This window comes from Hoplias malabaricus, chromosome X2 (assembly GCF_029633855.1).
Source record: "Hoplias malabaricus isolate fHopMal1 chromosome X2, fHopMal1.hap1, whole genome shotgun sequence".
NCBI classification, from domain to species: domain Eukaryota; kingdom Metazoa; phylum Chordata; class Actinopteri; order Characiformes; family Erythrinidae; genus Hoplias; species Hoplias malabaricus.
In genome coordinates this window covers 37,466,022-37,492,910 of record NC_089819.1, presented here as the reverse complement: position 1 = coordinate 37,492,910, position 26,889 = coordinate 37,466,022, and the positions used below count along the sequence as shown (strand labels likewise).

The following is a 26,889-nucleotide window of genomic DNA, read 5'->3' as shown; positions in this document are numbered from 1 at the left end:
TGTCCATTTATGTAATTTCAATTTGCCTGCATTGTTGTCTGCATTTTAGATCAGTAGTTATTAACTTAAAAAAGGTGTATGTTCATATCTACACTTTCTTTCTCACCTCAGATAAAAACAGCCCAGCATTGCTGACTATGTTTTAAAGAAGATCTGCACACTACAGCAAGCAGCTGTTCTCACTGATGGTATCCTGAATATGCTAGTAACAGACAGGAAACCAAATTTGGCTTGTCTTCCTTTTTATCCGATTAATAATCGATTAATCGAAAAAATAATCGACAGATTAATCGATTATCAAAATAATCATTAGTTGCAGCCCTATTTTGAATGTCTTTTTCTTGACAATCCTTTCAAGGCTGTGGTTATCCCCATTCCTTGTTCACCTTTTTCTACCACACTTTTTCCTTCCACTCAACTTTCCATTAATATGTTTGGATACAGAAGGATGGTGTCAGTGACTGCCTTCTGGGCATCTGTCAAATCAGCAGTCCTTCCCCTGAAAGTGTAGCCTACTGAACCAGACTAAGGGACCATTTTAAAGGCTTAGGAAACCTTTACATGTATTTTGTGTTGATTATTTTAATTTTCTGAGATAATGACGTTTGGGTTTTCATTGGCTGTACGCCATAATCTTCAACATTAAAATAAATAAATGCTGCTATTTTATTCATTATTAATACTGATGTTGACCCAAATATTTAGTGCCTCAAATGTCACCCATGTAAAAACACTACACACCGCTGCTCTGTAAGGACTTTTTATCATCAATATCAAACATTAAACCAGCATCAAAAACAATCCCATTTACAAATGTGTTGGGAACTTTTGAAAACTTTTATAAAAACAAGTATCTTTGATTTGTTCATTCTGTTTCATTTTTAATTAAAATATATATATATAATTTATAAATAATATAACAAAAATACAAGGAATATATTTCCAATATTTTCACTGGCCAACTTGAACATATTTGGTAAATATAAATAAAATTAGAACTCTTTTATATTTGATTTAACAAAATGTCCATACCTTTGAGGAAATGAGTTTTGTAAATAAACAAACATCCCCACTTTCCGTTTAGTTACATGAACAGACAATATTCTCATTTCATTTATCACTTATGCTACATGTATACTGTATTTCCCTTCTGAAATTCACTTACATTGGAAAAATCTAAATTATCTTTAAATATTATTATATTTTGCCACCTCACACCACCTAGCCAATGTTTCACATTTGCCTTTTAATACAGCGTGAGTCAAAAGTGGCAGGACACTTTTATTTCAGAAACAAGAGGGAAAATGACATATCTGATTACCCAAGAAAGTAATGTTTGAGCAATCCTATGTACGGAACATGGCCACCTTCTTGAAAGCCTTCATATTGGATCAGGGGCAGGTTTTCCCAATGGTAGTCGTTTAGAATACTAAATAATCCATACCCTAATATATGTTCTGAACACATGTAGTTCTAGAATTTTGTTCACAAAATTTTAAGTCCTACGTGCCTTTGTGTTTGTGTCCTGTTTATTAAGGGGCGTATGCAGTTTTGTCTGTGGGTGCGCATAGTTGGCCGGAGCCTAGATCAGAGCTTCAGAAAGGTTAATGCTGCTGAGAATAATCTTTAGGAGCAGTCTTCAAAGCTGAGACTCCCTGCAGGTCACGAGACCTTTATAACTAAAAGGATTCATTGCCTTTCAAATAAAGCAATAACTGCATGAGTAAGACCACTGGGTGGATGGGTATTGTGACCCAAATAAAGCACCAAAATATATGATGAAATCATCACATTAACTAGCTTTGTGGGCAATGCAAAAAAAATGCAGTGCAAATACCAAAGACTACATTCCAGGGAAAAAAACCCAAGCTATGTACAAGTTCTTTGTTTTCAGGTGATATTTCAGAGACTAATTATAATTTAATCCTTTTGCATTAGTAAGGGGTGAGGGAAAAATAATACAAATAAATGTATATAAATAATAAAAAAGAAGGAGGTGGCAGGAGTTTCACAACAACTTGAGAGAGGAGAAAAATCCACTACCACTTCAGATCTGAACAAACCCAAAGCTGTGTATCCATCCCTCCACTGCAAGAAGAATAACTAATCATTATGAGTCTGAAAGAATGTGGAACTGTCAAGAAGCCCTTACTTAAAGGATATTGATGCAAAAGTAGAAAATCGAAGACAGAATCTGCTAGTGCTTTCAGATCAATGAATTTGGTGCCAGCACAGAGCTAGGACCTCAACATCAGTGCTTAACAGTTGTTTCTGATTGGAAATTAAAAATCTGTTGTCAAAAACAATTAAATATACCATATATATAAACCATATAACTGGAATAAATATGTTGGTAGGCAGTACTCACCTTATGTTAGCACAACAAACAAGCACCTATAACATTGCTGAGGCTACAGGTTAAGACAAGCATCCTGGAACAGCTCCAGTATATTTGTGAGTCTCTTAAGTTTTGTGAATGTTTCACAATGAATGAACTAGAAATGGCCATGGATTACTTGAAATTATATTTTTCTACAGTAACACCTACCAAGAACCTACTTTTTCTGTACAGACAGCACCTATAGCACAGATAGCACTTGGTTATGACACAAAACTAGAATTTAATGCAGCAGGTACAAAACACTGTAGAAGATCATTAAGCTCACCAAATGTCCAGGCTTTCTGATTTCAAAATTGTCACAATGGATAAGAAAAATTTAAACCTAATCCAAATTACAAAGTACTAACTAGCACCCTAATCTTTCTATTCACCAATAATAATATTAGTGTTGTTGTAGAAGCCTTCATGCAATGGAGAAGTTCATCCATGGAGGAAAAAGCAATGTTAGTGGTATTAGGAAATTTTAGAGCCTGTTTCACCATGTCCACTACAAATATGCCTTTTAAACCAAAAATGTACTGAAACATAACTGGAAGTGGTACATAAAACAGTGAGAAAATATTGAAAACTAGACAACTGCTGTCAACAAATGTATATCAGCCTAAGAAAGGTAGTGGCAAAACCTGACATGTAATGTCTGAAATGTAAACCAAAAAATCTAATCTAAAATTCTTCATTTTGAATCAACAAAATTACAAACTGTATAAAGCCCATCAGAATAGTGACAAAAAAACATATCTATATTAAGCAGTTAAGCCAAACACTATCAATAATTTTCATTATGATAGCCATACCTTGCAACAGCCAAAGTAATGAAATAAAATCTAACATACCCAGTTATGTACAGCGAAATCTGCTATGAAATATTTGACTGTATTCAACAGCAAAGCAATTGTTATCACAATGGAAATATTTATTTGGTTGCATGCCACCTTTGGTCACCTAGTGTCTGCAATCCAGGTCTGAAGTTTTTGTAAACAACAAATGACAACGGTTTTGTAAACAACATATAAATGCACTTAAAGATATTTACCTTTTAATCAACTGTTTGAATCTGAAAGCAAAGAGTGGACCCAAGCTGAATGTGCAGAGAGAGAAAAAAAAGATCTGAGTGTTTCTTAAACAAAGCCACTGAGATTGCAATCTAAGAGAGGAGAAATTGTGAGAGACTGGCGAGGTGTTATCTCAGAGAGAGAAAGCGAGCGAGCGAGAGTGTGTGTGTGTGTGTGTGTAGTGGGCGAAGCCTGGGACCAGTACAGAAAGGCAGGGGTCAAACTGCATAACTTGCTGCTTATCCTACATCTCTGACGAGCAGAGGAGAAAAAAAAAAGAAAGAGAGAGAGAAAAAAAAACGAAACATCTCTCGCATTCCTCTCCTCGGGATCCTTCAAGCCGCCGGCGCAGGGGCCCTGCATGACAGATATTTCTCAAATCAATCCTGAAAGTCAGTCTAACCATAGTGCAAAGCATGCTGATCCTGACCTTATCTGGAGAGAGAGAGAGAGAGAGAGAGAGAGAGAGAGAGAGAGAGAGAGAGCACCGCAGTTAACTAACAGCCAAACCACAACAGGTCTTAGCAGAGCTGCACATGCAGCACGAAAATGAACCTGACAAAGCACATCTCATATTTAAGCAACACTTTACAGATATACGGCATGAATGTGTATCGCTGGCTTGACCACAGCCTGATCCCATCATGATTTAATACAATCATGCAAACTGTAAAAACAATTTTAAAGTAAAAATGGACAGGTGGTTTTCTTATTCATCTTATTGTACTCTGGCCAAAACTACTACTAGTTTCTGGCAAAGGAATTCTGAAGTGCAGATGAATGCAACAATCCAACTGACTGACAACTGATTAATGACTATCTGTTAATCATTTACATCCATAGTTTGTCTGCAATACTGTAAGCCCAACCCAAAGCCTGGGCTGCATTTCTAGGACTATACGTCACAAGAGGATGTTCCAAAGTGAAGGATCTGCTGAATTCAGCCAAGACTGCCTACACTCTGACAGATTGAGACTCAAGCAATGTATCCTTCTCGTCTTTTAGATGCACACAATTCACTACAAGGTTTAAAAAAAAACATGGTGGAAACTGAAGCCTAGTGAACTGTGTCTTAAAATGTACATTTTTCCTAGTAAAACTGCTCCTGTTACTATTGAGAAAGCAAGATTTTATATCCCAGCTGTGACAGGCAGAATGATTTCAGTGACATCAGAAAGGAGAAGTACTCCACTGACCACACAGTGTCAGAAAGCACAAAAGAAAGCATGTTTAAATGGCTTTCATTACATATCAGCTAATATAACATTGTAGTTAGGGCTGGACTATTAATCCAAAATGAACTAAATTCAACATTCAGTTCTTTTAAGTGACATAACCTTAACAATATCTATTAAATACGTTTTTTTTCCATTTATTTGATTATTTATTTATTTGTAATTCTGTTACTATGCTCCCCACTGTTAGTTAATGTTTTAAAACTACACTATGTACATGTAATCATGTGATTCTGCCTCATCCAATCTTCCATATGGAAGCAACCCTGAGGCGAACTGAGACTTACAAGCTCCTAGCAGAATTAGAGAAAAAAAAATCCCAACTCTAATATTCAGCATATTTACAATACAAGCTTTGTCATTGAACTATGAGGGTAATAAAAAATAAAATAACTGTTCATTCAGTTTAATTGAGGTAAAATGTTTACCTCGATATTGGTTTGCAATCACATCACACTACTTCTAGCTCATATGCACAACTGGAGAAGCAAACAATTTTCATTGAGCAACTTTTGACAACTTAATTTTTAAACTTGTCTAATACATCAAGATATAAAAGATTTTCTTTTTCCATATTTATTTATTTGAGATTTAATTACCCAGCTGAGCAGCACTGTTTTATGAGATTACCCGAACCCCTGTCCCACCCACCCTGTCTCTAACAATGGTGGTCACATGATGTCTAGGGTTTTCCTGACAAACATGCTTTACTTGTATAACCACATACATTGACTTTTGTTACTGTAAACTTGGCTAATCAGGGCCAACAAAGAAATAATTCCACCATAACACTTTGACAGAATCGGTGTAAGGATATTGTATATATACACTATTGGTTTAAAGGTTTGTTGACATCCCTTATAATTAGTAATTCAACTGTGCACACAGAACATTAAAAAAAATCGCCACAGAAAATTACTGCCAATACTGTGCAGGTCACCAAGCCCTGTCATAAAACAGTGCCTGTATCCTAATGCCATCAGATACATACAACAATGTTTCAACATGTGTTGTAGCCTTCATTCATTCATTGTCTGTTGCTGCTTATCCAAATCAGGGACGCTGTGTGTCTGGAACCTACTTAGAATCACTGGGCGCAAGGTAGGAACACCAGTCCTTCTCGGAGTGACACACACTCACACATTCATTCACGCACTCACACATGGACCCTTTTCAGTCACCAATCCACCTACCATCTTGTGTTTTTGGACCTTGGGAGGACACCAAAGCACCTGGGCGCTGGCGGAAACCACACCAAACTCCACATAGTCACCTAGAGCAGGGATCAAAGCCACAACTCCAGAACCCTGGAGCTGTGTGAAAGTGCTACAGTGCTACCATGCTGCCCTATACGTATGAATGAGAAGCAAAAAAATACTAACACTCTGACTATAAAACTGTGAATATATTAAAAACACAATGTGAAATCAACACTATACATGCTTTCACATACGACCTCCAGAAAACTCAGAGAATAAGGTCTGGACAGTTTGTGGGTTTGTCCTTTAAGCATGTAGCTGACCACTGGATTTCCAATATCAGACACATTCTCACAACTAAAAATATTCCAGGAGATTTAGGCATGTGGCATCACATGTGAGCAAAAGCAGGAATCTCCACAACATTACCAAATTTATTCACACATGTGAAAATATTTAGGGTTACCGTACATGTGTGAAAGGGGCCTATGGCATTTCTAAAGATGACTGATGAACAGGGGTTATTAACACACATTTTGTACACAATATGGACAACACCAGAGTGATTCTCGAGTTGCTGTTTGATGCTATGGCCTACATTTAGATACCCTGTGCAACCAATCATTCCTCACTATCATTGTTATAAAAATGTGAGTAAATTTTGAGACAGAAAATAAAGTGAAATTCAATTGTGTGCACCAGCTGCTTGTTCCCTCTGAATTACATTAAGACAGAAAGGTCTGTGTATCACTCTGTATTAGCTGCATTAAAAATACTGCTGTACATTATGGCTGCAAAACACTGGCACCCCCGCAACCGTGACCCTGAACTTAATAAGCGGTTACACATAATGAATGAATGAATAAATGAATGTGTGCAAGTTATGGTAAGATTAATCAGCAAATATTATATTAATATTGGCTACAATTATTTCACTTCTGCAGAATCTTTACTGGTGTGTGTTGTTTGGAATGACCTATAGTGGATCTACCACGTGCAATATTACTTCATTTATTTCTGCCACGTCCTAATCCTAACCAAATGATCCTTTTTAGTGAATTATGGTTATCCTCCTATCTCAGATGTTTCTTTCTGTATTGTAGCCCCTACAAAGCAAAGATGTTTACCAGTGTAAACTGGTCCAGTGTAAACTGTCACTGCTGCTGTAGATCAATAATAGCAGACTTCAAGAGTCCTCATTATAATAATCTTATTAAAAAATTGGGGGTGACGATAGTTTACCCGGAGGAGCTGCAAGTGTGAAGGCAACATTTATCCCGGAGCTTACCCAGACATCTGAGAATGGCTCTGGAAATGTTCCGGAGTTTCTCCTGCATGCGCTGTACAGGTGCTGCTCTATGCCTAAAACTCGTGTTTAATCTCCTGCTGCGAGAGTGCGCCTGATGCAGAAAATTTCCCACTGTGAGCTGCATGTATGAACGACCACTCTGGGAGTTTCTCTAGAAATGTTCATGAATGAAAGGGGCAATAGGAGGCTTCAAATGCAATGAAACTAATGCAAAGGTAGAATTAAGTGTTTTAGCAAAGGAGCCTTCTGCTCTTCCAGAATACAATAAACATAAGTCACATCTAAACATCTGTCCAAAGTCAATTTCTTTTTCAGCAAGTGTTTATCAATAAATATATGACTGTGTCCCTCACAGTGGAAGTGCTATTTCAGGCTAGTTACAGCATTCACAAGGAGTGGATTGCTGCTGGTGTCAGTGCTTCAAGAGCAACCACATACCGACGTATCCAGGACATGGGCTACAACTGTTACATTCCTTGTGTCAAGCCACTCATGACCCAGAAACAACACCAGAAGGGTCTTACCTGGACCAAGGAGAAAAAGAACTGGACTATCACCCAGTGGTCCAAAATCTTGTTTGCAAATGAAAGTAAATTTTGCATTTCATTTCAAAATCTGGAGGAAGAGTGGAGAGGCACACAATCCAAGTTGCTTGAGGTTTAGTGATGGTTTGGGGAGCCATGTCATCTGCTGGTGTTGGTCCACTCTGTCACATCAAGTCCAAAGTCAGCACAGCCATCTACCAGGAAATTTTAGATCACTTCATGGTTCCCTCTGCTGAAAAGCTTTATCGAGAAGCAGATTTCATTTTCCAGCAGGCACCTGTCCGAACTGCCAAAAGTACCTATACCTGGTTTAATAACTACAGTATCACTGTGCTTGATTGGCCAGCAAATTCACCTGACCTAAACGCCATAGAGAATATATGAGGTATTGTCAAGAGGAAGATGAGACACACCAGACTCTATAATGCAGACGAGCTGAAGGCCGCTATCCAAGCAACCTGGCTTCCAGTACCACAATGCATTGATGCAGTAATGCATGCAAAAAGGGCCCAACCAAGTATTGAGTACATACTGTAAATATTTTCAGTAGGCCAACATTTCTGTATTAAAAAACATATTAAATTGGTCTTACATAATATTCTAATTTGAGATAATGAAATTTTGGTTTTCATTGGCTGTAAGACATATTTGTCAACATTAAAATAAATAAATTTGAAATGGATCACTCTCTTTTTAATGAATCTATATAATACATGAGTTTCACTTTTTGAATTGAATTACTGAAAAAAACTTTTTGATGATATTCTATGCGCCTTTATATGTAAAAATTTAAAAAGTGGGGCTCCTGCAGGGACTTGCCCAAACCTTGCATTTTTTCCCTCATACCTGGCTATAGATATCAATAGATCTAAATGTGTGCTGTTTTTAAAAAAATAAAAGATTAACATTGTTAACAGACAAGTGCTAGCTGCCATGTATCAATTGTTTTTGCCCTGCCAGTCACATGATTGATTATGAAATCCACATAAACAATGCCAGGCATAAATCCAACACCCACATATGAAACACTGCAACTATGTGACAGTTTATGCTGCAGTATAAAATTGAAAAAAGTACATGTTCAAACTAGAATACACTAATGCAACCCAGCTGTTTGGAAAAGGTTGTCATTCTTCTTTGTACTGCAATAAAACCATATGCTGATAAGATCTATGAGCTACACTGTATATCCAATTCCCCACTCCCTTTATAATTACTAAATTCAGCTATTCTGGGGTGCACCCATTGCAGACACAGGCACTCGACTGTGCACACACATCTACATAGAAAGGCACTGCCAGTAACATAGGATTTTTGGAACAGCACCACATGAGCCAAAGTTCACCATGCCCAACACCACACACATGCAAAAATGCCCTTGCAGTTTAATCAAACCCGCAGAGCAATGTTCCAACATCTAGTGTAAATCTTTCCCAGAAAGACAAACGGTTTTTATTACTTCAGCAAACATACAAAGAACCTCTTTGGTATTACCTTTCATTTCAAAAGAAACAATGAATAAGCAGATGTGCACAAACTGTCCGCAAACTGTTTGATGGATTTTGTAGGCCCTGTCTGCTCAAGCAGGTGTACTGAAGATATAGCCGTGAAGGCAGCTTGGTGGAGGCCCAAAACACGGCATACAGGGTGGAAAAATTCTCTCAGATTAAGTGCATAAACATTACTGAGAGAAGAGACACAAATCACTTGGGATTTGTCAGAAAAGAACCAAAACTGGTCCTGGGAAGTGAGCGAAATCTAAAAGCTGGGCTCCACAGAAAGCTTCCCTAATCCTAGTACGTACACACATACACATACATACATATACACACACACTAACTACACATAACTTGAAACCGATATACCTCCTTTGTATATGGTGTTATCTTTCTCATGATCACAAAAAGCTGCCCTTCAGCCACCAAGCCAGAAATTTTTGGCACCCTTGCCATAGTGGAAACTCTTGATATTAAAGCCTGCACACAATTATATAACTTGTATTCTTTAAAGTAGTCAAACATTATGGTCTAATATCTTTAATGTACCTTTAACATTCATATGTTGAGCCCATATTAAGGTTTATTTGTAAGGACCTGTGGTGGCAAAATAATAATAATTAACAAAATAAATGAATAAATACGTCAACAACAAACAAACATGTTTCATGTTGTTTTGATATCAACATCAGGCTAACCTTGGCAAAAAATAAGCTTCTGAACCATTTACATTCACAAATTTCTTACAAATCTGTTCATTATGAAATTGTCTTTAAACTGACAGCAACACTATCACTGGTTCCCAAAGCAGGATTTAAATGAAGTTAACTTACAGATGCTTAAACAAATGTCAGCTAACCGTAGCCACCCTTTTTTAGTCCCAGCAAACATGAGCTCAGAGGGGGGAAACAATGACAGATACATAAAAAAATAACGTTAGAATTACCCTGGTAATTCTAGTAAGTAAAATCCCTTGATTAATGCCTGTAGATTGTTTTCTAACGTAGCATATAATTTCTGTCACAGAAAGAGAGAAGTCTGCCGTTTTAAAAGGCCTCTCTCTGGGCGTTTTTCAAGTAAACACCAGTACATTTTGTACTAGAGTATTAAAAACTGTTAGTTTACCACGAATTGCTCTACTAACATGTTCGGTTTAACCATTCTTAGGATCTGTTTAAACTCGGCATCCATATAAATTAACAATAACCAAGTGTTTTCTTCTGACTTTGGTAGCGTTTGCAGCTAAAACAATATTTATTCAATGCTGTACTCCTACAGATTACAAACCTGTCACAAGCACAAATACGTGGTCAACAAATGTTTAAGAATGTAACCCAGGCCTATATATTTGTGAATATATCGGCATTTCTTATACAATATTTAACTTTGCGTTTGCTGTGGTAACGTTAAGCTAATAAGCTAACGCTGCTAGCATGTATGCTAATGTTAGCTAGCCGTCAGAGAACCATTAGTTTTCCTCGGATTTTCAACGTTCACAGTCAAGAATATACCCCTTTCCACCGTTTTATATTCCGATTAAATATAGACACCTCCGTGATTGTACGAGCGCAAAGGAGTATAGTTTTGTATCACATCAACGAATAGAATAAGCGTACTATATATAAACACGGCAAATTCGCCCAATAAAACGCTTACATTAATTGCTGTTATTGCACTGGCTTATCATATCTCCGAAGGAAAATGAACCAGAAGCCTACGTTCTGTTAAAGAAACTCCTGTAAGAAATGAACTGACCCAAATGGGACCCCACTGTTCTGGTTCATTGTAATCTCTGTAGACAACTAAGCACCATCAAAATATCCGGTATTCATAGTTAGTTTTAATAATCGTATTATTTGTATCTGTGTCTAATTAGGCTAATCCGCTTCCCCGTTTGTCTTGTGGCATGCTGCATTTCTCTGTAAACACTCACAGAAACACCTAACATTACATTTACCCTGAACCAAAGTTAATATTTCTCTCTGTCGAGGGTGAAAATACCAATAGCATGACGAAAGGCATTCGTTCTGGGGAGTCTACAAATGCTTACAAATGTACCTAGCGTTTGTAAAATATACTAAGAAATGAAATACGTTAGCGACATTAACATTTAGGGACTATTTTTTCTGTTGAGCCCGAACGGACTGTTATCTGGTTACCAGTTTTCCACAAAGATGACGTTGACCTCGTATATTCTATTCCACCTTAAATTGGGCAGCAGGCGTTCTTGGCGTTTTTCATTTTAAGGTAGCAAATAGAATTCGTATAAAAAGCCAGTGAAATAATATAACTTGTGGATATTTCAGCATTGATACAAATGTCTACAAATATACATCAATCAAATGATTAGAATAAATAAAAATAACTAGAATATTAATTTATTTATCATTTAAGATGTAGATAGGAAAAAACTAAGTCCCTCATATTTCACCAGTTTGAAACGAAGGAATCCCATTAATTTACTTCTGTTTTCACCCGTTACAGTAAATCGTACCATAATTTGACCATTGGCTTTAGTCTTACCAAACACAGAAAAGTTTACTTACATCTTTTTCATTGCCATTTTCACTGTAATGGTTAGACAATGCTGTAGATTCACTGGCATTTTACGCGTTCGTACTTGCGTTTGCATAGTCGTTTATAATTGCACTGTTTACAACACTGTTGCTTCTTTGTTGTCTCTTGGTAATGGCTTCTGTCCTTGTAGAAATGCATGTGATAGACTATCTATTACATAATATTTCAAATGAAACTTCACATATTGTCATTTATTCTGTGGATGCTGTGTAATGCCTCTTCTCTGATTGTTGTGGTTTACAGCTGTAGAGAGCCTCCACGCACTTCCATATACAGATTACTTGGCATATTTTATATATGACAGCTTTATTTTCATCTTTATGTGTACCACAGAGTTCTGGTGGTTGTGATTTTGAGCTGCTACCAAAATCTATGAAACTAAAGTTTAATTGACCACGGGACCGAATATTTTGTGTTTTATGCAGTGGAAACACATCTGGTTTTGAGAAAACTGGCAGCTAAAGCCAGTGAATGTTATTCTTTACTATTCCAGGTGAAGATACAGTCATCATGCGTTACACTATCCATATGAAAGGTATCAATAAATACAAGAGTATATTGTCGTAAATGTACGTTTAAATGTGGATTTTATTTATTTATTTCAGAATTACCTCTCTCTGAAGGTTTCGCTAAGCTAAGCTAGAACGCTAAATGTATTAGCAAGTATGCTAGCCTATGCCTGGTTTTGCAAAAAGTCGCTCATATCTTCACTCCTGACAGATATAAGTACAAAGTTTACTTGGTCACCCACGAATCTGTATAAATATTCGGATTTGTTTTTTTTTTTTTAGCGCAGAACCGTGTCGAACTGAACAAACTAGCTGTTATGTAGCTTCTATTTAGCTTCAATTGGCAGATATGAAGCTATGCTTCTTACACTCACAAAATAGCTTTTCCATATTCTCCATTATGTCAAATATGGAGTGACACTGAACTGAGTATGCGTGTATACTACAGTTTATACAACCTAGTGTAGGTAAAGCCAATTTAGCAAGAATGGAGGTTAGCCAGATTGATAGCTTCATGTTTTTTTCCCCATCACATTCTCTCTTTTTTTAAAGGAGGTCGAAAAGATCTAGAAACCTTCAAAGAACACCCAAAGCCAACAGCTGTCACTCACGGGAAAGCGCTCCAGGGATACAGCGGGGCGAGAACACGGCTAAGGCCGGGAGAGGCGGCGCCTAAGCCCGTACACTTCGCTCTGAGATCACCGCGGTCTGGGTGCGGACTTCCAATACTAGACGTCTCTCCCTCTCTCTGTTTTTGCTCTACATCTCGATCTTTAATGTTTGCTAACGATAGCCAGCAGAATAACACTACTCTCTCTCACACACACACACTCGCTCTCTCTCACACACACATACAACAGAGCGGCCATTCCGAGGCTGAACAAAAGAGCCCCCGATCTGCACTCGCAGAGCCCACCGGCAGCGCCTCGTCTCGCGGGCCTCGATTTCCTCCTGCTTCGTTAAGATATATCACCGCCCCCAACCCTGATCTGCGCTCCCAAGCCCCGCGCGCGGCTCGTTACCTTCCGCGGTATCACTCCTCCATCCCGCCGCCGCTCGAGCCACTGCTTCCTCCTCCTCCTCCTCCTCCTAACACACTATCTCTCTCTCTCTCTCTCTCTCTCTGCCGCCAGACCCGCCCCTCACCAACTCACTGCGTCACACGCACGCGCTCCATCGCGAGACCACACACAAATATACATCAATTACATGATATATACCTTCTTACTACACATGTATTACAATATTTAAAAATAAGATACTACACATTATTTTTATTCTATACACACATTTATTACACATAAGTCTATGCACTCATATTACACATTTACATTCTACATGCAATTACACAGGCTACTTTAACATTCATATACTTAACAATTATATGCTATATGCCCACATATAACAAACACAATACATGCTCCACATGCATTATAATACAGATTAATTACAATCTGTACACCCATATACTTAAAGGAGCCATCTGTAATACTGACACCAAGCGTTTAAAATTGGAACTATAATAGAGTTTCAAAACAGTGGAGGGAGCTGTCCGCCTCTCCCCTCCCCAGACGTGAAGCAGGACCAGGTTGCCAGTTTGGGGAAAACTGAACGAACAAGCAACAGACGAGTTTAAGAACTTTGGACTGTAATAGCTAAGAAGAACAGCCATAATCAACATATTAATACAGAAAAATGTTAATAATTTCTCTAAAACAACTCCCTATGCAAAAGAAATGCAAAAAAGTAAACAAGCGGCGGCCATTTCCCTACATTTACAAGACTTTATTGTCCAAGTCCACATTCAATATTTCGACTAGACAAGGTTACTTTTTAATATATATATATATATATATATATATATATATATATATATATATATATATATATATATATATATATATATATATATATATATATATATATATATATTTACACACAAACCGGATTTCCAAAAAAGTTGAGACACTAAACAAACTGTGAATAAAAACTGAATGCTGCAGAATGTGGTCTGCCATTATCTTGTTGAAAAATGCAGGGTCTTCCCTGAAAGAGATGACGTCTAGATGGGAACATATGTTGTTCTGGAACCTGAACATAGTTCTCTGCATTAATGGTGCCTTTCCAGACATGCAAGCTGCCCATGCCACAAGCACTCATTCAACCCCATACCATCAGTAATGCAGGCTTCTGAACGGAGCGTTGATAACAACTTGGGTTATCCTTGTGTTCTCTGGTCCGGATGACATGGCGTCCCAGTGTTCCATAAAGAACTTCAAATCGTGACTCATCTGACCACAGAACAGTCTTCCATTTTGCCACACTCCATTTTAAAAGACCCCTGGCCCAGTGCAAACGTCTGAGCTTGTGGAGCTTGCTTAGAAATGGCTTCATCTTTGCACTGTAGAGTTTCAGCTGGCAACGGCGCATGGCACGGTGGATTGTGTTCACTGACAATGCTTTCTGGAAGTATTCCTGAGCCCATTCTGTTATTTCCTTGACAGTGGCATTCCTCTTTGAGGTGCAGTGAAGTTTAAGGGCCAGGAGATCCCGAGTATCCAGTAGAGTTTTACGGCCTTGACCCTTACACACAGCAATTGTTCCAGATTCTCTGAATCTTTTGATGAAGTTATGCACGGTTGATGATGGTAACTTAAAAGTCTTTGCTATTTTACGCTGGGTAACACCATTCTGGTATTGCTGCACTATCTTTCTGCACAACAATGGTGGAATTGGTGATCCTCTTACCATCTTGGCTTCAGAGAGACACTGACACTCTGAGAAGCTCTTTTTATACCCAATCATGTTGTCAATTGACCTAATTAGTCTTAATTGGTCTTCCAGCTGTTCGTTATATGCTCAATTTCCTTTTTCCAGCCACTCATTTCTACTTGTCCCAACTTTTTTGGGATTTGTTGACGCTGTGAAATTTTGAATCAACATATTTTTCCTTTAAAATTTTACATTTACTCAGATTAAACTTTTGATCTGTCATCTATGTTCTATTACGAATAAAATATTGAGATGGACATGTGTCCATTTACGAGTCTTATTGGTGTTATTGGCCAGGTTCTTGAATTCACTGTTCCACTTTAAGAGTCGAAGATAGCGCTATAGCTTTTGAAATTTTTGAAGCGACTGTTATTCCACTTTATCTGTTTAAATCCCACAAACTAATTGTATGTGATGCCACTAAGCATTTAATGACTTAAGTGAAAGGCAAAAATGGAAAGAGCTGCTTCAGTTTTCCCTGGATTTACAAGATGTACTGAATAAATTACTTAAAAAAAAGTCAGTTTAAGAGTCTTATTTGCATTATTCTCCAGCTTCTTACTTATTGAATACTCATTTCCACCTTAAACAGCTATGGGAAGATATAGCTAGCAGTAGGTTTTCTAAACAAAACTCATACTTGAAACAGTATTTATTTCCTATTTTACACATTTAACACACAAGCAAGTGTACATCAACATCTACTTGTGAAACGTTTATATTTGCTGTGTACTACCAAGCTTGATTTCTCTGTTCCACATTAATTAGGTGAATGTGCAAGGCTTTTCAAACACAATTCATTCATTCATTCATTCATTCATTATCTGTAACCGCTTATCCAGTTCAGGGTCGCGGTGGGTCCAGAGCCTACCTGGAATCATTGGGCGCAAGGCAGGAATACACACTGGAGGGGGCGCCAGACCTTCACAGGGCAACAAACACAATTCTTACTCCTTAATTGTTTAAAACACACATGAATCTGGCTCAATTTCTTTAAAACAAACAAACAATGCTATTTGCACCTTCCAGTCATGTTGTTATTCACCTTCTTCATATAAACACAGAAAACACAATCCTAACACCTTTCAAGCATCGTTATGCCTCACTATCTTTATATAAAACACACAGCCTATGGCGTATACTTCTTTTAATCTATATATAAACATCTGTACTTTTATATTTATGTTCTCCCAGTGTCCCATGGTCCAAAAACACACATTGGTAGGTGGATTGGCAAGTCAAAAGTGTCTGTATGTGTGAGTGAATGTGTGAGTGTGTGTCGTCCTGTGAAGGACTGGCTCCCTGATTCCTGGGGGGGGACTCAACAACCCTGATTTTCCTCTTATTTTACTCTGTTTCTTGTCATGGAGATTTTTAGAAGGGCAATGGGGCTTTTGGGTCCCCCCATAATATAATGTAACATTAACTCTGTTAACTTGGTCATTTCATGGCTACAAGACACTATGTTTGTAGACCTGGCAAGGCGGTGGGTTTGGACTATTGGTGATTGCACAGAGGGCAGGATCACAGGAGCTCTGCTCTGGACTGGGCACTTCTTAAAGAGAACATATTGCTTCAGCAATGGTCTAAGAGGCAGCAGTGTTATAGCTTTGACTGTTTCCTTAATCTATCATCACACACCCTGGGTATGTTATGACTAAGTACAGTAAATATCTTACAGATTGCTGATTTAAGCAATAGAAATTGTGTGTTGCAGGCATCAGTTTGTACATTTGTTCATACTTAAACAGAAATGAGTTTGTTAAACAAAGGAAAAATTCATTTATTCATTACCTGTAACCGCTTATCCAGTTCAGGGTCGCATTAAACCGTCCGACCTCTGGACTCCGGATTGTGTCGATTGGATCATGTACTAAGTACTGCACTGCACTTTTTCTGTCAGCATGGGCGTCAGTGTGGGTCTAGCTTTTTAATGAGCCCTCAGATCTGTAATTAGTAATGTTATTTAGAGCTCAAAAAAATAAATGCCATTTTAAGGTCACCTGATAACTGTACAAGCATATTCCTTTTATTTCTTTGTCCAGTAGCAGACACAATCGCCTGCATATCTGTGGACTTATTTTTTCAAGATGATTTACTCCCAGAGGACTTACAATTTACCATACTGCTTCTGTTGCAAACTCTTTTTTTTTTGGGATGTAATTAAAAGCCTGGGACACTGTATGGCATTTGCTCATTTTCTAATGCTGCCGCTGAGCAGGCTATTGCAAGGCTTGGCAAACAACATATAGTCTCAATCCATAAAGTCTTTGTGGGGTTTTTTTTCTTAATTGAAAGACAATGTGCAGTATTATGTGGCACTTTCATCTGTTTTGCTAACAAATCATGCTTTTATAAGTGCTCTGCTGCCTTCTTTATCTTACCACCCAAATATAGTTGGAACCAAATTTTGTTCAGGAGCCCTCTTGGATTACATGCAATAGGTTCCTTGAAGATCTGCGAGCAAAACTGATGGATGATGGATCATTTCCTCCTTTCGTGTCTAATTGTTTTAATGGTTCTGTAGAAGAGTTTAGTTGAACCCTTAAACTCAGGTCATTCTTTAAACACCAGGAATGATAAAGTGAATGCTCATTAAGGTAACCGTTGAGCCCTGTGTGCAGTCTAAGATAACGGCTGATGCTATAAGCTTCTTTTGTATTACGAGTATGGCCATAGAGCTGTTGAATTATCAGGATCAGCTTAGGCTTTTCAATTTGTTCAGATCAATGTAGATTTTTCATTCCTTTCTGCAACATTTGGCTCTTGCTGGATTCTTTTGAGAAGGGTTTTAATCTCTAATTGGCAGCTGGCAGCAGGAAAGAGCAATCAGTGACAGCAGGAAAGAGCAGTCAGTGGCAGCAGGAAAGAGCAGTCAGTGGTAGCTCACAATTGCCAGTTTTACCCTGCTATAGGTGGTATTAAAGAAACACTAGGCAATATTTTTACCATACAATTACACCAAAATAAACCTAGGGAGAATGGAGACTCTGTCATTGCTACTCCTGGCTCAATATTGCAGAGAATGCGGTATGTAACTTTTGGTCAGGGGAAGGAATACGCCCCCTTTCATCTCCTTGATTTTAGGACAGTGCCTCAAAAGTGAGTTACACTCTGCAACTGTAACCAAAAATACAAGATCTTTCCTACCATTCCATTTACATTTGCTATGAATCTGTGGTATACATCCATCATTCATAGCATCTGACCACAAGACCACCTATTTTTTCTGCACTCTTTGTCCATTCTCTCATCTCCACTGTTCACAGTAGCACACTGTAGTTCTACAGCTACACATTGTAGTACCATTTGTTGCTCTGCATACTTTGCTAGCCCCCTTTCACTCTGTTCTTCAATGGTCAGAACCTCCACATGACCACCACTGAGCAGACATAATATGGCGGTTCATTCTCAGCGCTGCAGTGACAATGACATGGTGCTGGTGTGTTAGTGTGTTTTATTGGCGTGAGCAGATCAGTCACAGCAGTGCTGCTGGAGTTTTTAAAATCCTCAGTGACACCGTTGGTCTGAGAATTGTCCACCAACGAAAAAACATCCAACATTCAGCGTCCTGTGGACAGTGCCCTCTCTCCTATGATGAAGGACTAGAAGACGACCAACACAATCTTTGCAGCAACAGATGAGCTACTGTATTTGACTTTATATCTACAAATTGGACCAAATAAGTAATAGTGTAGACAGTGAATGGAAAAACTGTTTAAATTCAAGCAGCTCTGCTGTGTCTAATCCATTCATATCAACACAGAACACTCACTTAGCACACCACCATCAAGTCTTTTTTATCCATACATTTTTTTTTATCCATACATTTTGCGATTGAAATGTAAAGATTTAAAAAAGAGAAAAAGAAAAAATCACATTGTAATGAGTGGTTTAAACAACTGGATGAACATTTAAGTTTTGCTTTGAATGTATAAATTAACACATAAGAAGTAAAATTTCCAAGAATACAATGTCTAGTTCTTGAGGGCTTATTCATATTCATACCATGAAAGGTTTGCAAAGTTTATATCTGTTCTTGAGCTAGTCAATTAAAGTTACTTGTAATTGGATTGTGGCAAAGGCTGGGAGCTCCCCTGTCAGGTCTAGTGGCTACACTCAGGAAATCTTTTGAGGATGTTTCTGTTTGTGGGCACATACTGGAAGTTATTTGCATAACTGGGGTTACTCATTCATTCATTCATTCATTCATTCATTATCTGTAACTGCTTATCCAGTTCAGGGTCGCAGTGGGTCCAGAGCCTACCCAGAATCATTGAGTGCAAGGCAGGAATACACCCTGGAGGGTGGTGTTGGACCATGGGAGGAAACTGGAGCACCCGGAGGAAACCCACGCGGACACGGAGAGAACACACGAAACTCCTCACAGACAGTCACCCGGAGCAGAACTTGATCCCACAACCTCCAGATCCCTGGAGCTGTGTGACGGCGACCGTGTGTATTTGGTGTATGTCATTTGACACGTGCAGGGCAGTATCCACTATCAAAGAGATTTGGGTGCCTGTGGAAACACCAAGCCCAAATCATTGCCTGGTGACTTTTAAAATGTACATACTTTACACAGAAATAATTATAATAAGTTTTAGTGAAAATATGGTAAATATGATATTATGATCTAGCCTAATGATATTCATACATGGTAAATGGTGGTAAATTGTCAGCAGGTAATGAATACTATTAGACCTCACTGCTAACTGGCTAACCAGTTACAGTTTCACTATAACTGACTGAAATTATAAAATGTACTAACAACTACTGATGAAGAGAATACATGTAACAGGGCTGCTCCCTTTACCCAAATGGTGGTTGCCCTCGCTGATTGGCAGCTGCTCTGACCAGCAGGCGGATGCCACAGACTGACTGGCAGCTGTACTTATTGACTGGAGGTTGCCACTCACTGATTGGTGGCTGTATTTACCAACTGGCAGCTGTCACTAAATGACTGGTGGCTGCCACTTACCGACTGGCGGCTGCCAATGACTGACTGGCGGCTGTTACATGCTGACTGGAAGCAGCCAATGACTGGTGCTTCCTGATGCCAGCTGTCAATAAGAGATTAAACCCCTGTAGTTTCTATTATTGCCCACCACTCCAAGGAGTGTTTGAACCTTTTCAAAGACCATGGCATTAATTTACAAGCTGCTGCTGTGAGTCAGATAAAAACAAATGTGATCTCTGGCCAGTCAGCACACTGCAATACTTCATGTTTAGTCCCTACTCTGCTTGCTTGGAACCAAGAATGCACCAGGACTAAAAAAGTACTTGGTATCAGGTACCAGGGACCATATTGGCTAATGATGTTCTAATTTCCAGATTTCCTAATGGAAAAGTAAAAGAGCAGAGTAGAGGCCTGTTGAGGTACCATGCAGTGGAAGGCACAATAATACCCTCACAACTGTCATTAAAATCCTCACAAAAATGCTCCAGTACCTTGCATAAAGCCTTTTTGGAAGAGCAAGCTTTTTGGTTACCTAGCAAAGGGGGGACAAAATCCCAATGAATACTTTCCATTACAGAAGATATGTAGGATGAACAGGCGTCGCAAAACTTTTGCCCATACACAGCAATTTCACCAGTGTTAAATCACTAAAAGTGTTGATTTAACACTGGTGAATGTGCTGTGTAGGATACGTCTAGAATAAGATGAACGCTGTGATTATTTCTAAGTTAAAATAAAAGTGTGCTACGAAGGTGGACCAGTAAAAATAAAGGACGATTATTTTTTATACATATATGCGCACAGACGTCGCAAGTGGCCCTCTAAAGGAAAAAATATGCAATAACAGTGTAGAGTATGGGCACTACGCTATTAAACTTGTAATGACCAGAAGTGTCCGCTGAGGGGAGAAAGCGGTTTACAACCCGAGAGTTTCAGCAGGAGGAGAAATACGGAAAAGCGGATAAACATCGCTGAAGGTAAACAGACTCAAATGCACATCTGTGTTTACCTTTTTTTGTCGCGATCGTTATCATTATTTAAATCCTATCTAATAAACGCGACGGTCTGGAATAGTTTAATATTACAACGCAGTAATTATATAGCGAATTAATATATAAAAACAGTCGAGGCTGTTACTATGGCAATAAGCTTGTTACTATGGAGATTTCGCGTTCCTACGATATGAGTTCGATATGTTTATATTGTGTGATAGTTGATACGAGGAACTTACAACCACGCAGTCGATTAAATTCACCTGTTATTTTAGCTAAAAAGGACCTATATCACAAAATAACAGCAGAGGACCAGACAATAGAGACAATAAATATAGAAAACAGACTGTAATACACCGATTATTAAACGCTAAATATACTGTAGGTCTACATTTATATTTATATTAACACATTATGCGGGGGACCCCACCACATTCTCAAACAGTCTTGAAAGTGTACTCTGAAGATATTTTTGTATACCAGCTTGCTGCAGATACAAACAGCCAGTGAAAACTTAATTCTAAAAGTTGATATATCTAGCATCCTAAAAATTAATATAGCACCAAAGTTCCATTTATCTATAAAGACATAATGGTGTAAAAAGACTCGCATTGTCTTTTTTCATAGCTAGGCAGGCCGGCCGGTCATACGTGTATGTTCATCCCGCCCCGAGGAAACACCGTCCGTCCCCACGTTTTGTAATACTGTGAATGGAAATGTGCTCAAATGTGTAATTTTGTCACTGTTTAATCTCTTTAATCACCGGTGGTGCGCCCAGAAAATTTTGTGCTAAACGCCAGTGCTCCTTGCTATCAGGGGACCACTCACACAGAATTGTACATGCAAGATGGCAGAATGCAGTATAAGATGTTCAAGTCCAGATACTCATTCATCAAAAATTTGTTCCCTAGCTAAAAACGTCTGTGACAAAAGAATTATTACTGCTCTATTGTGCTCCTCTGTGTTTGGATGCTTTTTCTGGGCACTGTGCTCATAACACAAATGGAAGCGTGAGCATCATATGGCTGTGCCATAGTTTTGTTTACGATAATGTCATAATTTTCAAAACGATCAAAAAAATAAATATCGTGATAATTATATTCTAACTTGATTACGCAATAACGTCATGCAGTTACACATAATATATCATACATTCTTTACATGAGTCATTTAGGCACAGTAAAGTGGAAAGTGGCTCTGAAATGAAGGAATTTGCTAAAAAAAAAAAGGTGTGAGTGACTTCAGAACGTTTGGTTTGGTTACAAAATAATACATGTACAATAAAGACTCTGGACCCACCACGACCCTGAACTAGAATAGTGGTTACATGTATGGGCAGACATTCATTCATTATCTGTAACCGCTTATCCAGTTCAGGGTTGCAGTGGGTCGAGAGCCTACCTGGAATCATTGGGCGCAAGGAAGGAATACACCCTGGAGGGAGCACCAGTCCTTCACAGGGCAACACACACACATTCACTCACTCACACCTACGAACACTTCTGAGTTGCCAATCCACCTACTAATCTGTATTTTTGGACTGTGGGAGGAAACTGGAGCACCCAGAGGAAACTCACGCGGACACAGGGAGAATTATTGTGATATTATTTTAGGTCCATATCACCCACCCCTACTGTTAAGACTAAGATGTTTTTAGGAAACTGGGCCCTTTTTTTTTAAAGCAACCATTTTCGGCCAAATTTTAAGATATTCTGCCCTTACTATGGCAATATTAAAAACAGTTCAATGTTTAAGATAAATTATCCTTGATCTCTGTTTGCTTTCTTCAAAGGAAGATTTTCAGCAGAAGCAAGATGCCTGAGATCAAGTCCATGTTCAAAGAAGTTTTGCCCAAACAAGGTAAACTGGGCCATTTACATGGGGCTTTTTATGCTTCTATATTTATTTGTACCTAGCTTGTATCTACAGCTTCTGACAAAGTGTCTATTCCCTGTTTTGGTGCGTGTACCCTTCCCTGAAAGTGTTCCATCTCAGGATTTTAGGACTTCTGATTTAAAATTACACTGTCATCATATATTTAGTGATCTGTAAAACACATAGTTTTAATTAAATGTCAGTTCCAAATAAAATGTTCAACAACAAATTAAATTTATCCAAATGTAGTTAATTAGATTAGAAGTATTGAAGACATTTAGTCAAATGCTTTGGGGCATTATATCCTTAGCCAGTATTTGACACTGAGCTTGGTGACCTTAGGCTCATGTGTAGCTGCTCCTAAATGTCCCATTCCATTAATAAATGCTCTTCTGTGGGAATTATTTAGATGTTTTAGATGTTAACATTTAAATCATGGCATAGTCATAGCCAATCAGTAGCCAGAGTTATCTGTTCATCATTCAGTGTGCAGCCAATGTAGCCACAGTCCTCCTGCAACGGTTAGATTTGTGGCAGCGCTGAGAGCAGCAGGTCAGAGCTGAAACACTGGGAACTTCAGTTCTGATTTAGATAGAACTAATGTTATCTTAGGTTCTTGTGACTTTGTTTAATAAGGCAATTACCCCAGAACCCCCTGGATTAATCTTAGCGCCCCTAATCATTCATCTCTAGTGACGGCCCTGATTTAAACAATATCTTAACCTGCTCCCTATTCACTATATAGGCCATTATTTTGGGGTTCTGACATTTTGTAGTAGTGTTTGAAAACAGTGGCCAATTTTCTGTGCATTCAGACAATCCCACAATGCACCACAAAAGGTAGTGTACAATCCATGTACACTAGCTGACAGCAGTGGATAGCAGATGCTGGTCTTTCAAGGAGGGGAAGCTCAATTTCAGCCTACATCATAAAATGTGTCGGTTTATTTATATGTAAATTCTACCCTCCGTTCCTTTTCAAGAAAATGACCTGTGATCCTGTCGTACCAACAAGGCGTCTTTTCCAGGGACTTGACTAGTGTCCTCTCAATGGCCAGCAGAGCTAGGCTGCTTAAACGGCCTTGGCCCATCGTGCTTTGTGACGGTGGAGGGGCTCAGCAGCACCCGCTGGACAGAAATTGCGATAGAAGTCAGAAAGAGTGATAGAAGTCCGTCTCCAAACACAAGCAGCTACAAAGAACCCCACCAGAAATAGAAGCTCGATTTGTCACTAGTCGTTTTTAACAAAGAAAATGCTGCTAAGAGGATTAAGAAAAGTCTGGTTCAACTCAGAACAGAATGAAAATTTAATGCTCCCACAAATCTTTACACCAAAGTATTGCTGATTCGCTCATTTCGCTGTCAATCAAGAAGGGATTCAGCCTCAGACAGATCATCCAAACATCATGCAGAAGCTGAGCGTCCGGGCCAGCCGAGGCCAGCCCACTGCCCCATAGACCCCCAGAGATGCTGAGCGTCCGATGGGCGGGACAAAGCCCAGCATTTATCCAATGACTCATCTCGTTTCGCTGCACTTCGCTGCTTTGCTATTGAACTCTGTGGACGCTGTCTGAAGCACCGCGAAGCTGCGGGAAAACCGCGTCTTTACCAGTGATAAGAAGCTGATTCTGAATAAAAAGTTGAGCGCGTTGTAGTCCATATTTATTCACTGACATGTACACACAGAATACATTTGATCACTTATTTGACATTTTAGGGGGAAGCTGAGCTTCCCTTGCAGTCTTAGAGCAATCGCCTCTGGTGGATAGTGCATACCCTGCACAGCACTGTTTGGTAAAAACCCACAAGGGGTATTGGCTGAAACCATTCACTACCTTCCTGAATTCAGTTCCCTATAATAGTGCACTATATAGTGACAAATATAGGGAGCCATTTCAGACACAGATTTAGTGTGTCTGAATATGCTGGCTGTTCTGAGAAATTCTACTCACCCTAGTGGTTTTACATTTTTTAGTGCAATCATTACCCAAGTGGCAACCCTTGTACATGAGCATGAATATAAGCTACTCTACATGTCCTCTTGCTCCTGTTCAGGTCAGCTTTCAATAGAAGACATCCCCTCCATGGTGCTGTCTAAACCCAAGCTGTTGCCCCTGAAGTCTGTGACTCTGGAGAAGCTGGAGAAGATGCAGCAGGAGGCTCAGGAAGTGATAAAGCAGCAGGAGCTGGCTCTCAGAGATCATCATCAGCAGCAGCAGGAACAGGAGGAGACTCAGTAGTTCACACTACAGAAAGGATCAAGTGTGCACTCCTATCACAACCTAATATCACCACATATCACTGTAATAAGAAACCATCTGTAATTGTGCATCAGGCCCAGGCTCTCTGTGTGTAAAGTAACTAGTGCAGCTGTATAGGCTGTAGTTTTGTGTTTAGGTTATAATCCCAGTGAATGTTTCCGTTGCCATTGTACTTGGGAAGTGTCATTAAAACAGATGAGATGGACAAATGAAGATATGAATATGTACAGTATTACCAGCTTTGGCTTTTGTGTAACTTATAAAAATAGTTTATCATATTCCACATTTTTCATCTACATCATTTCATTTTTGTAACTGAAATATGAGACAGCAACATTTAAAATACAGACACGAAGATTTGTGACTTGTTTTGCTTGGAACACTGTAGCTTACCACAGATCACAGGAGGAGTAGTGAGGAAAAAATATTTCAAATATTAAAAAAAAAAAAAAAAAAAAAGGAATATTTCAAATATAACTAAATTTGCCTGAGATTTACAGGCTTTACTAATTGGATCCAAATTATACTCAATGGTCTGAGCAAACTCAAGAGTCCAAGCAACACCCCACTTGGAGGCCATCACTGAAAATCCTATTTTATAAGCAGATATAATCAATATTGGTTTTAAATTGTTCAAGGAAATGCTTAAGTAAAACAAATAGCATAAGAATATACTAAATCGTATAGGGGGAAAAGCAATAGTGTGTGTACAAAGAATTTTAAAGTATTTCTAGCTGCGCTTTTTCCGCTAGATGGCAAAATACGAACACAACTTCCATACCGTGGAAAAACTTCACGTTTAGCTTCTTTCCGCGGATATTATCTCTTTATTTTCAAAGTGTCTCAAAAATCTGAAAGGGTCACTGAAGACACAATATAACAGACTATTGATATCCTGAAGATGAAGAAATGTTACTGTGAAAATTCTTATATAATTGCCCTATAAGCATAGCATTGGATATGAGGGAATGTGTGGGAAAATTGTGCATTTGGCCAAATTCATTGGGCATTATCTCTTTATTTTTAAAGTATCTCAAAAATCTGAAAGGCTCAGGTCATGGCCCTGTGAATATAAGTGACATGATGAATATGTGGAAACATGAATTTTGGAGTATATGTCCTATGGCATTTTTATTTTTTAATTGTCAGATTATTAAGAATCTGAAATTGATTTTACAGAAGGTGTAGTACAAATATAATATCCCTAAGTGCAGAGTTTAATTCATAAAGTTGTTTGTTTAAACATTGAATGTCAGTGTGTATATTCACAATGTCTGGTTATTTCTATTATTATAAATATTTCTATAGAAATTTGAGTTTGTAGATTATTTATTTGTTATAACAATGCTTCTTGGCAATAAATTTCATACCATTGAAAAGCTTGTTAATTTCCCTTTTCAATGGTCCCACATTTGTAAGGAACATGCATTTGTGGGATGAGCAGTAGAGCTGAGTATGTGGTTGCACCCATGAAAAATTTGCCAAATCCTCTCTGCCATTGTACAACCAATGTTTATAAGTAATTTCTTCAATTTTATTTGTATAAGCTCCATTTCTTAGTGCTGTTCAAATGAAAGTCAAATATACATATGTTTAAATAGATAAAGGCTTTCAGGCGTTCACAGGGCCATTACAAAAAAAATCCACAGTAAATTTTCTTCATCTTCAGGATATCAATAGTCTGTTATATTATGTCTTCAGTGAAC

General features: G+C 38.4%; 2 protein-coding genes across 3 annotated transcripts in view; one reads left to right on the top strand and one right to left on the bottom strand.

Moving 5' to 3' along the window:
- Window positions 1-13,412, bottom strand: part of LOC136676903 (leucine-rich repeat protein SHOC-2) — a 50,083-nt gene extending 36,671 nt beyond the window's left edge. The window contains exon 1 of the mRNA XM_066654185.1: window positions 13,346-13,412. The gene's annotated coding sequence lies outside the window, so the exon portion shown is untranslated. The remainder of the gene's footprint in view (window positions 1-13,345) is intronic.
- A 7,528-nt stretch (window positions 13,413-20,940) lies between these two features.
- Window positions 20,941-25,486, top strand: LOC136677518 (BBSome-interacting protein 1-like). Of its 2 annotated transcripts, none has more exons than XM_066655086.1 (3): window positions 20,941-21,032; window positions 22,840-22,907; window positions 24,978-25,484. In XM_066655086.1, exons 2-3 carry the CDS (start codon window positions 22,862-22,864, stop codon window positions 25,160-25,162), a joined length of 231 nt encoding a protein of 76 aa, XP_066511183.1. In that variant the 5' UTR covers window positions 20,941-21,032; window positions 22,840-22,861; the 3' UTR covers window positions 25,163-25,484. The 2 variants fall into 2 exon arrangements, with proteins under 2 accessions (XP_066511183.1, XP_066511184.1); XM_066655087.1 differs by having other exon boundaries at window positions 20,962-21,032; window positions 22,844-22,907; window positions 24,978-25,486.
- The last annotated feature ends 1,403 nt before the right edge of the window (window positions 25,487-26,889 follow it).